The sequence below is a fragment of the Ailuropoda melanoleuca genome, chromosome 2 (genome assembly GCF_002007445.2).
Source record: "Ailuropoda melanoleuca isolate Jingjing chromosome 2, ASM200744v2, whole genome shotgun sequence".
Lineage (NCBI taxonomy): Eukaryota > Metazoa > Chordata > Mammalia > Carnivora > Ursidae > Ailuropoda > Ailuropoda melanoleuca.
This window is the reverse complement of record NC_048219.1, coordinates 88,719,775-88,732,096: the sequence shown is the minus strand read 5'-3', so window position 1 is coordinate 88,732,096 and position 12,322 is coordinate 88,719,775. Positions and strand designations below refer to the sequence as shown.

Sequence of the window (12,322 nt, the reverse complement as noted above, 5' to 3'; positions counted from 1 at the left end):
TAAGATATAGGAGGCAAAGCAGTTTATCCAAGGACTCACCCTGGATTGTAAATTACATATTACATATAAGCAGAAAAAGAAATCAGGCCTTTCCAGGAAGATCAATTCACCTACCTGATGAAAAAAGTAGGTAACAGCAAGATCATTGTCATTTAAGAGGATTTCTTCTTCTGTGGTAAAAAGCCACTTTCGAATGGTTAGGCAGGTGCCTGGCACAGCTGATGTGTAATTCTGGACGTAGAGTTTATGAGGAAATTCATTAGGTGCCAGTTTACGTACTGAAGAGAAGGCCAAAAAAAGAAAGAAAGAAAGAAAGCTAAAGTGAAAAGATATATAACGAATTTCCTCAGCACAAACTGTGTAAGACAGATCAAGTATGGCAGGCTATCCTTAACCAGAACATTGGCTTAGAACCATCAAGGAGCTCTCCTATGGGACCACAGAATAACCATTTCTCTAGCCAAATCTATCCTTCTAACTATGACTATGGCAATCGAGCCTCAAACTGACGGAAATCTATCACCTGTATGACACACCCTTCACCTAACATGTTGACTGTGCAGACAGCATCTATTCCGAAGTCAATTAAAATACCTTATCCATTATCTGTAAGTTACAGCAATGTCCACTGAACATCTTTAAAACAAGCCTCTCCTCTTACCCACCCAGCTATGGTGCATTCAGAGTCTCTCATGTGGCAATTCTCAATGAACTGCTTCTACTGTTAAGAGCTGAAAGGCTCTCCCCACCCCCAACTCGAAGACATTCACCAAGGTGAAAAGTATCTTCCCAGTAATGTTTCTTCCTCTTCCTAACAATGCACAGCATTAAACTATCACGTTTAATTTCTATGTTACTGTGCTTTGGAAAGGCTCAGAGTTTTCTGCTCAATGTTTACTTGACTTTGTAATACTGCAAAAGACAGATTTAATATTTCCCATTTCATTTGTTAACTAAAGCTTAGGAAAAAAGGGTAAGATTAGACTCCAAGTGCCCTGGTTCCCTAGCAGTCCTCTAACATTTATATCTGTCTAGTTAGACCACAGGGAGTTGGGAAGATGTAGAGTAATAAGGAGACAGCTGCTTCAGGAGGGACCAACCTTGGTCTACCTTGACCAGGGACGGCAAGGTGACCCAAACCTACCAAACTCTCCCCCTTTCCAGATAAGAAAGGTGGGATCAATCAATATTATCTGTCATTTCTGGCCTTAGCCTATATATATATGAATGATGTGGAAAAGACCCATAAACTATAGGAAACCTATGGCATTAACAGCAAGCACTCAGACTTCCTTCCCTTTGTGATCTCAATGCAACCAATGTGACCACCATCCCTAGTTTTTATAAAATAACATATGAGAAACTTCCTGTCACCATGCAATAGAATTTCTTAGAAAGAGAATATCTATTTAGATGGAAACTTAAACACATGCATGAAAGCAAAGGCATTTTAAGCAATGTATCTCTTTCTAACTCCTGAAAATAAAAAGCTATTCTTAATTATCTACAAAAAACATAAAAGCACACTAAAACAAGTGTGGCTAAATCGAATATCCCTCTTTTTGGCTATTTCATTGGAATATATTAATTTTGAAACTCTGATTTTAAAAAATGTTATGAAGTATCAGTGCTAGGTATAAGTAAATTATACTTACGATAGAGGAAAAAGGATTGACGGTGATCAGACACCCTTTTTACTTGGGCTTAATAGGATTTGCCTGGTCTGCTTGTAGGAGACAGTCCTAATGAGTGGGTTCTTCCCTTCTGAAAACTCTTATATTCTAGGCAAATATTTTCAGTCTGACAGCTTCTGGGGGCTTCAGTCTGATCGTATTAGAATAAAAAACCCACAAACAAAACTTATATCAGCTGACTGGCACTTACCAAAGGAATGATTGATCACTTCAAATAAGGCAAAGTAATTCACCGTCGTACTGTCCATGCCAACTTTTGCTGCAATAGCCTATAGTGTAAACAGGATAGATTCATTTTAGGGTAACTAAATCAGACAATACTATGGGAAGAGATAGGTGTGTGCAAAGGGAGAGAAGGGAGGAGTTTTGCCATCTTGGTTTCACATAAACTAAATTCATGGTCTATAGCTATTCTTCTTTGTATGTATGTGCACATGCACTCACACACACATATGTATAAAATAAAAGGGGAAAAATACCTGTATTTGACCCAAACAGTTATGATCTCTAAATATGAGTTTCCCCCTCCAATTCAAGCTGGTAATAATCTCTCCTCAAATATCATCTTTTCTCTCTGAAATATGACTTCATCCCACGAAGGTCTTTTTTAACACCACTTATAAGTCATGTGCTTGATAAGAACAGATCTTAAGAAGAAAATAAATTCTTAAATATCCACTCTTACACATTTAACTATATTTAATACAGGCTGTTAACATACAAAATCTTTATCTTTGGTTCTCGAGCTTAAAATAGGTTGTCAGTTTTGTTCATGCTTCAAAATTATTCTTTTTTTTTTTAAAGATTTTATTTATTTATTTATTTGACAGAGATATAGACAGCCAGCGAGAGAGGAAACACAAGCAGGGAGAGTGGGAGAGGAAGAAGCAGGCTCCCAGCCGAGGAGCCCAATGTGGGACTCGATCCCGGAATGCCGGGATCACGCCCTGAGCCGAAGGCAGACGCTTAACGACTGCGCTACCCAGGCGCCCCTTCAAAATTATTCTTATTTATTTTTTGGATGATCCATGCCTCAGGCTGGGGACTTCCATTTCCTAAGAATTTTCACCATGAATATCCACATGAAAACAGTAAAATGTTGGGACAACAGAGGCATATTAAACAAATATTAGAGGGCGCCTGGGTGGCTCAGTCGGTTAGGCATCTGCCTTCAGCTCGAGACATGATCCCAGGGTTCTGGGATTGAGTCCCGCATCGGGCTCCTTGCTCAGCAGGGAGCCTGCTTCTCCCTCTGCCTGCCACTCCCCCTGCTTGTGCTCTCTCTCTCTCTCTCTCTCTGGCAAATAAAATCTTTTAAAAAGAAACAAAACAAAAACAAACAAAAAAACAAGTATTAGACCTCCTTTCTAGGAGCTCATATGACAAAAAACAACTGAAAGACTCCATGTGTAAATAAATGAAAACTGAAATTACAGAGGACAACAAAACTCAAAAAAAACAAAATAGTACCACAATTCTTTTTCAAGATCAATCCCAATATAAATAAGGTATTAACTGAACAAGATAAAATTGTTAAATATTAGTGTCTCAGGAAACCAAATATTATTATATCCTTCTTCCCAGATCTACTCACATATCAAAACTAAGTTCATCACTGATGTGAGACAAAAACTGGAGATTATAAATGTTCTAAGTCACCATTCTATACTGTACTGAACAGAAACTGAAATGCTTTCAAGGTTTGGAAAATGGATTATAGCTACAAATCTCAGGATGAGGAGAAAAGTGCCAAAGAAATAAATAAGTAATTGGCCTTGCTAGGGAAACACTGGGAAAAAAACCAAAAAAACAAAGAATACAAAACATGAGCAACTTATAAAATTAACATTTTCCTTGCAATCATTGCACCGTTTTGTAATTTCAGAAATACCTCAAATTCTGCACATACCCTTTGCCGTGGTATATACTACATGAGCAAATTATGGGGAACAGATTTGTTTCTTTGCTACAAAGGAAAAATAAACATTAATATCCAGAAATCTGCCTCCCTGAAAGTCTTGATCAAATCAGGACTAAAGATAAACAAAAAGGCCTAAAAGTAAGGATTATATCTAGCACCCAGATCATGACCTTTAAATATAATTTCTCAGAATAGAGGGGCGCCTGGGTGGCACAGCGGTTAAGCGTCTGCCTTTGGCTCAGGGCGTGATCCCGGCGTTACGGGATCGAGTCCCACATCAGGCTCCTCTGCTATGAGCCTGCTTCTTCCTCTCCCACTCCCCCTGCTTGTGTTCCCTCTCTCGCTGGCTGTCTCTATCTCTGTCAAATAAATAAATAAAAATCTTTAAAAAAAAAAATTTCTCAGAATAGAGAACCCAGAAATGGACCCTCAAGTCTATGGTCAACTAGCGGCGCCTGGGTGGCTCAGTCAGTTAAACGTCTGCCTCCGGCTCAGGTCATGATCCCAGGGTCCTGGAATTGAGTCCCGCATTGGGCTCCCGGCTTAGCGGGGAGTCAGCTTCTCCCTCTCCCTGCTGCTCCCCCTGCTTGTGCTATTTTAAAACAAAAACAAAAACAAAACAAACTCTATGGTCAACTAATCTTCAACAATGCAGGAAAGAATATCCAATGGAAAAAAGACAAGTCTCCTCAACAAATGGTGTTGGGAAAATCGCACAGCACATGCAGAAGAATGACACTGGACCATTTTCTTACACCATACACAAAGATAAACTCCAAATGGATGAAAGACCTAAATGTGAGACAGGAATCCATCAAAATTCTAGAGAAGAACACAAGCAGCAACCTCTCTGAACGCAGCCACAGCAACTTCTTGCTACACATGCCTCCAAAGGCAAGGGAAACAAAAACCAAAATGAACAATTAGGACTTCATCAAGATAAAAAGCTTTTTGCAGAGCAAAGAAAACAGTTGACAAACCCAAAAGACAAAAGACAACCGACAGAATGGGAGAAGACATTTGCAAATATTTTATCAGATAAAAGGCTAGTATCCAGGGGCGCCTGGGTGGCGCAGTCCTTAAGCATCTGCCTTCGGCTCAGGGCGTGATCCTGGCATTATGGGATTGAGCCCCGCATCAGGCCTCTCCGCTAGGAGCCTGCTTCTTCCTCTCCCACTTCCCCTGCTTGTGTTCCCTCTCTCGTTGGCTGTCTCTAACTCTGTTATATAAATAAATAAAATCTTAAAAAAAAAAAAAAGGCTAGTATCCAAAATCTATAAAGAACTTATCAAACTCAACACCCAAAAAACAAATAATCCAGTCAAGAAATGGGAAGAAGAGGGCACCTGGGTGGCACAGCGGTTAAGCGTCTGCCTTCGGCTCAGGGCGTGATCCCGGCGTTGTGGGATCGAGCCCCAACATCAGGCTCCTCCGCTAAGAGCCTGCTTCTTCCTCTCCCACTCCCCCTGCTGTGTTCCCTCTCTCGCTGGCTGTCTCTATCTCTATCAAATAAATAAATAAATAAAATCTTTAAAAAAAAAAAAAAAGAAATGGGAAGAAGACATGAACAGACATGTCTCCAAAGAAGACATACAAATGGCCAACAGACACACGAAAAAATGCTCAACATCACTCGGCATCAGGGAAATTCAAATCAAAACCACAATGAGATACCACCTCACACCAGTCAGAATGGCTAGAATTAACAAGGCAGGAAACAACAGATGTTGGCAAGGATGCAGAGAAAGGGAAACCAAACCTTACACTGTTGGTGGGAATGCAAGCCGGTACAGCCACTCTGGAAAACAGTATGGAGGTTCTTCAAAAGCTACCCTATAACCCAGCAATTGCACTACTAGGTATTTACCCAAAAGATACAGACGTAGTGATCCAGAGGAGCACCTGCACCCCCATGTTTATAGCAGCAATGTCCACAATAGCCAAACTATGAAAAGGGCCCAGACATCCATCAACAGGTGAATGGATAAAAAAAAGATGTGATATACATATAAATGGAATATTACTGAGCCATCAAACAGAATGAAATCTTACCATTTGCAACGACATGGATGGAATTATTACACTAAGCAAAATAAGTCAGTCAGAGAAAGACAATTATCATATGATTTCACTTATATGTGGAATTTAAGAAACAAAACAGAGGCTCATAGGGGAAGGGAGGGAAAAATAAAATAAGATGAAATCAGAAAGGGAGATAAACCATAACAAACTCTTAACTAAGGAAACAAACTGAGGGTGCTGGAGGGGAGAAGGGTGGGCCGATGGGGTAACTGGGTGACGGGCATTAAGGAGGGCACGTAATGTAATGAGCACTGGGTGTTACATACAACTGATGAATCACTGAACACTACCTCTGAAATTAATAATACACCATATGTTAATTAACTGAATTTAAATTAAATTAAAAAATATATATATAATTTCTCACTGAAAGAAACCAGGATTCCTTGAGGGAAGTGGCTGATTCTAGATCTAGGATAAGAAATATACAAAGATGAGGCCAGAACATCTTGTACCAAAAAGCGACAATGCTATCACAAGTAAGTAGCATCAAAAGAATACAGAAGCAGACACGAAGGAGCTTCCCTGGCCAAAAATGGAACAATCTGAGCATCAAAGATAATATATGATTAAATCACATTAAATACCTAAGAGCCCATGATACTAAAATAAAATAAAACAAAATAATTATCTCAGTGGACATCACTGGAATCAACTAGGATACCAATTCTTTACTCTGAAAATTGGCAATAAAAAAATCCAGTATTTATCCTCCCTTTCCTACAAACTGTATTTTAGGATAACTACATAGCCCTAGTTAATAAGGAAAAGTTCTTTACAGAAGAATTCTACCGAACAAATATGAAGAAATGACAGAATCAGAAAACCAGTACTTTGCAACCCTTAAAGAAATCACTGGTTAAGGCAGCAATCATCGATGATACATACACTCATCTGATTATACATCAATGAAAAACTTGACAATAGAAAGCCCAGATTATCACCACCTAAACCCACTGATTACTATTAGTATCACTAAAAGTGGGATAACCAGATACTCTGTAACTCCTGTTGAGAAGCAATAGGATGGATATATATATCACCACTTATGAAGTATTCTTTTTTTTTTTTTTAAAGATTTTATTTATTTATTTGACAGACAGAGAGACAGCCAGCGAGAGAGGGAACACAAGCAGGGGGGAGTGGGAGAGGAAGCAGCAGGCTCCCAGTGGAGAAGCCTGATGTAGGGCTCGATCCCAGGACTCTGGGATCACGCCCTGAGCCGAAGGCAGACGCTTAACGACTGAGCCACCCAGGCGCCCCACTTATGAAGTGTTCTTATAAAAAAAAAAAAAAAAAAAGCTGAACCTGAAACTAATCGAGCCTCTAGAGCAAACTTCCATTTATGCAAAATATAAGGAGAAGATGGACATAAGAAATGACACAGATAAACAGATAAATTCAGAATGTGGGACACTGTATAACACAGACCCAATTTCGGCAACAAACCAATAACGTGGAAAAAAAAAGTTGGGGAAGGAAGACTGCTTTATATTAAAAAACATAAAAACCAGGGGTGCCTGGGTGGCACAGCGGTTAAGCGTCTGCCTTCGGCTCAGGGCGTGATCCCGGCGTTATGGGATCGAGCCCCACATCAGGCTCTTCTGCTATGAGCCTGCTTCTTCCTCTCCCATTCCCCCTGCTTGTGTTCCCTCTCTTGCTGGCTGTCTCTATCTCTGTCGAATAAATAAATAAAATTAAAAAAAAAATAAAACACATAAAAACCAAACCTGGTTTAGATCCAGATTTTAACAAACCAACTATAAAAAATCATTTTCAGACAGTTGGGAAAATTTGACTATGGATTTGGTATTAGTTAATGCCTAGAAAATACTGTTAATTTTTCAGGTCTTATAATGGCTTTGTGTTTATATAAGAAGAATGTCATTTTTTTAGAGATTTATCAATATAAATCTCTAAAATACACAGGTCCAATAAAATGGAGTTTGCTTTAAAATATTTAAACTAAGAGGCACCTGGGTGGCTCAGTCGGTTAAGGGTCTGCTTTCTACTCAGGTCATGATCCCAGGGTCCTGGGATAAAGCCCCATATCAGACTCCATGCTCAGTGGGGAGTCTGCTTCTTGCCCTTCTTCTCCCTCTGCCCCTCTCCCCCTGCTCATGTTTTCTCTCTCTCTGTCTCAAATAAAACCTTTTTAAAAAAATTAAACAAAGGAAAAGGAAAAAAGGATATATAATACAAATGTGGCAATATCTTGATGATTATTAAATATGAGTGACGGAAAAATGGAGGTTCACTGTACTGTTCTGTTTTCAGGTATGTTAAAGTCTTTTACAATTAAAAAGAAGGGGGCTAATCACAACCACTATGACCCAGGATATATACTGTACCTTTCTTTCAAGGAGGGCAAAGTACTTTCATATTAATAGTAACATCAACAAGAGTAGCTAAAATTTAATAAACTTATTATATGCCAGATAGTCCAAGCACTTCATATGTATTAACTCATTTAATCTTCCTTCGCTTTATACTATCCAATGTTGAGTCTACTTGTTCAAGTTTAATTTACCTGATATACTTGGTCTGTAGTACTGTTCTTTTTAACCCTGACTGTAACTGCTGTTCCATCTGGTAGTGCTACTCTCAGTTCTACGTCGGAGACACCATTGTAGTTCTGGGGGAAAAGACACAGAGACAGAATTTATGACCCAGCATATCCTCACTCTCCTTGTAACATGCTAGCTAAACAACAACCTAAACGTGATAGAAAGCAAGTTCCAATGAAAAGGGGTAAAAAGAAACCTTAAAGTCAATACATTTTACAAGTCAGAAAGCTGACTTCAGGCTGCAGCAGAAGTTAACCTTTAAGATGAACAGGGAGGAAAGAAACATGTTAAAGCCAATGCGTTCACATTTCAAAACAGAACACTTGTGTGAAGCAGTCTAGGTCAAACACAGATGAGATTTTTGGCTTACTTCCAAACATTCAGAACTTGCAAATGAGAAAACAAAACAACTGAAAGCAGTAGTTTTGAGAAACATTCTCTGGTTAGGCACTCTAGATTGGTTCAAGTGGTACCCTAAATTCCTTTCTAAACCCTGAAGTAATCATGACACCTTTGACAGGAAAAATGGATGAAATACAGGAATCTGAGTTAGCATAATGCCCAATTTTCTTCTAGAGAAGAGTAAACAATTCTTACCCCTTAATTCAAAAGATCCTTCTTTCTTATTGCTTTTCATGATTAATATATTCCTCTAACAGATTTTTTTTTTTTTAAAGTAGGCACCATGCCCAGTGTGGAGCCCAACTTGAAGCTTGAACACATCACCCTGAGATCAAGACCTGAGCTGAGGGGCGCCTGGGTGGCTCAGTCGTTAAGCGTCTGCCTTCGGCTCAGGGCGTGATCCCAGCATTCTGGGATCGAGCCCTGCATCAGGCTCCTCTGCTATGAGCCTGCTTCTTCCTCTCCCACTCCCCCTGCTTGTGTTTCCTCTCTTGCTGGCTGTCTCTCTCTCTGTCAAATAAATAAATAAAATCTTTAAAAAAAACAAAAAACAAAAACCTGAGCTAAGAGTTGGATGCTTAACCAACTGACCCACCCAGGTGCCCCTCCTCTAAGAGATTTTTGACCTTCTAAGTTTTATTAGAGAGAAACAACTATTTAAGAGCAAGTCAATTTTCATTTACCACTTAAAAAATATTCATCATCTAAAACCATCCTAAGCATTACTTCATTATAAGCCCTTGTCTGCAAGAAACTTATAATCTAGTTGGGAAAATAGATATATACATATAAAATAATTAGTAGATAACGCACTATTTAATACAGCAGCATTACATATTCATTCTTCTACTCCATTAATATTTATTAAGCACCTACAATATGCTTGACATTACGGTAAGGCACTGGGAATATAAAGATGATCAAGATTTAGCTCTTGTTCTGGAGTTCTAATGTATAATAGCACGGGGATCAGACTTAACAATGCTATATTGTATGTCTGAATTTTGCTAGGAGGGTAGATCTTAAGTGTTCTCGCCACACACACACACACACACACACACACACACACACACACAAGGAAAGAAAGAAAGAAAACGGTAACTATGAGGTAATAGATACATTCATTAGCTTGACTGTGGTGATCTTCCACCACGTATACATGTATCAAAACATCAAGTAGTATACTTGAAATACAGACAAATCTTATTTGTCAATTCTACCTCAATAAGACTGAAAAAAAAAAAAAGGCTTAGCTCTTACCTATACGTAGTTCACAGTCTAGTGATAATTTGATGATATGTATAAAAAATTAGAGAATGAGAGAGCAACAAGGTGATGACTGGGTGGTCCTGACCGTGATAGTTCTTAGTGGAATGAAAAACCAATGCCCTGAGTATCAGGAAAAGCATCAAAGAGAAGGTGAACCTAGCACTAGGTCTTGAAAGATAAGCAGCGTACAGAAGAAAGGGAAATTGAAAAAATAGTCATTTGGGGAATTCATGGCAATTCAATCTATAATCGATATCTTTATTTTCCCCCACAAGGAACCAAGAGGTAAACAGCCACTGAAGGGAGTATTCACATACCTCATCTGATTCTGATAGGAATTCCTGCATGATGTCACTCTCACCAATGACTCGTATTGAGCACACTGTAGAAAGCAAAAATAGAATCTGGCATGAGGCCCTAAAATCAAGACTTTAAAGTCAAGAACATACCGAGTTTTAAGTGTAAATCATCAGTAGCAGGCAATGCAGAGGTGGTATGCCATTCCTGACATATGACATGTTAAGGCACAACAAACATTCACATAAATATGAACTAGAACAGAGGAATGATAGGATGTTCAAAGATGTAGCTTGCTAGAAATATTAAACATAGCCAAAGGAAGTCACCCAAAAAAAGAGAAAGTTCAGTAAATTTAACTTTGCAATCTCATGTGAACTAAGACCAAGTCAGACAACAGAGCAAGGATAAAGTCAATTGGGAATAAAGCAAACACAAAACTGAAATACAAAAGGGAAAATGTCTGCTTGGCTTAGGAACCAGGCCAGTCAGAGAACCACAAGCAGTTAAAACCACTTTGGAAAAAATGTGTAGGTAATTAAGTATTAAGCTCAGCACATCTTCTCACCTCACTAACTTTAGCTTCAAGAAAACCAAAAAAAAAACGAAAAAGAAAAGAAAAAAAGGAAGGGAGGAAGGAAAGCAGGTAAGTAGTTACTTGTCTAAATCTAAGAAAGTTAATTTCCTGACACTCTCATGAGGATGTTAGGTTATACTGATGATTTTACTTCATTTCATCAAAAAAAATTTATACTCTTTTTCATTTCCCAAGGGCTGTGTTTAGAGGCCATTCCATGTTAGAAAAAAGCTAAAAATAGATGAGGAAGTCTCACTAACTTCTACAAGGGAAATACTTTTTTCTTCAAGGATAAGGCTCTATACTAAAGTTAAAAAAAAATTCAACTAGGTCAATTAGTTCTTATACAAGGACAAAGAATTAATAAATATCACATAAGACCATTACTCTATTAAATTAGTTTTTTTTTTTTTAAAAGCCTGTTGCACAGCTGGCAAATTACATAACTCCACAATGTAGTGAAGCCAGATCTCTTCTCTGAGCCACAAAATGAATCATCTTATTCTGGAGATCCAGGTCATTTCTCCTTGCCTTTCCAATAACCAAATGTTGCAACATCCACATCCCAGATTTCTGATATACTATTTGGAAGTCCTGAGATAACAAGCAGGTTTCAATACTTCAACCTATAACCTGCTTAGATCAACAGCACCTTAGATTACCTACAACTTGGCACCTGTAAGAGGAAAAAGGAGTTTTCAAGCAGGATACGCCAGTGAACCGAGAATCATTTTAATAAAAATGTTTTAAATAATGTCCACTTAGTTTCCAAATCAATTCAGCATGTTGATGTGTCTGTCTGTATGTGTTTGCTGGCAAATAATACAACCCTATAAATAAAGGTCCCTAATGCATCAAAAACTATGCATTTTTCTGTTGTTAAGTGCTCAGCAAGTCAATGAAATAGACTATTAATCCCTGGACATTTCAGTCTCGGCTTCAAAGCTCAGATCATTCAACATCAATGGTCAGAGAAGTGTGATTTACTTTCACTATTGAGTTTAAGGAAATTTAGCTACGGAGTTTAAGAGTTGGATCACATACCTAGACTCCATGTCTACTTAAGATAGTAGAGTTTAATAGGCCAGCTTACCTTTTTCTAGATATTCTTCCAACCCCCGACGTCGGGCATCTAGTTGCTGTTCTGATAAAGAGAACGGCCACTTTCCTGGAAGTCGGGGAAATGTAAAGTTGGCAAACTCTCTCTTCAGGTTCTGGTGTAGGATGGCAAACTCCCGGTACCGCTTAGAACACAGCTGCCTCCCTGCCATATAAACATTGTATACCTGGTGAGGGGAAAGAACAAAAAAAAAAAAAAAGAAAAGAAAAAGAAAGAAAAAGAAAAGAAAAGAAACACAAAAAAACCTACTTACTACAAATTAAATCACAGAATCATCTAAAGTCAAGCTCAGACAAATACTGGTAAAGTATCTGCTATGTACTTAACAGAGCATGTGTTCATGGTCACTGTAAAATAAGACTTACTTTTAATAAACATGCGAGAAATGATATG

At 38.5% G+C, this 12,322-nt stretch overlaps 1 protein-coding gene across 2 annotated transcripts in view; it reads right to left on the bottom strand.

The window, feature by feature from the left end:
- Positions 1-12,322, bottom strand: part of SNX27 (sorting nexin 27) — a 63,962-nt gene that overhangs the window by 13,508 nt on the left and 38,132 nt on the right. Inside the window, exons 3-7 of one of the 2 annotated variants that reach the window (XM_034654279.1) lie at positions 11,903-12,095; positions 10,253-10,317; positions 8,228-8,332; positions 1,885-1,963; positions 115-278 (exon numbers count right to left, since the gene is read on the bottom strand). In XM_034654279.1, the coding sequence (XP_034510170.1) occupies positions 115-278; positions 1,885-1,963; positions 8,228-8,332; positions 10,253-10,317; positions 11,903-12,095 (606 nt within the window). The remainder of the gene's footprint in view (positions 1-114; positions 279-1,884; positions 1,964-8,227; positions 8,333-10,252; positions 10,318-11,902; positions 12,096-12,322) is intronic. The other variant, XM_034654280.1, reaches the window with a different exon arrangement.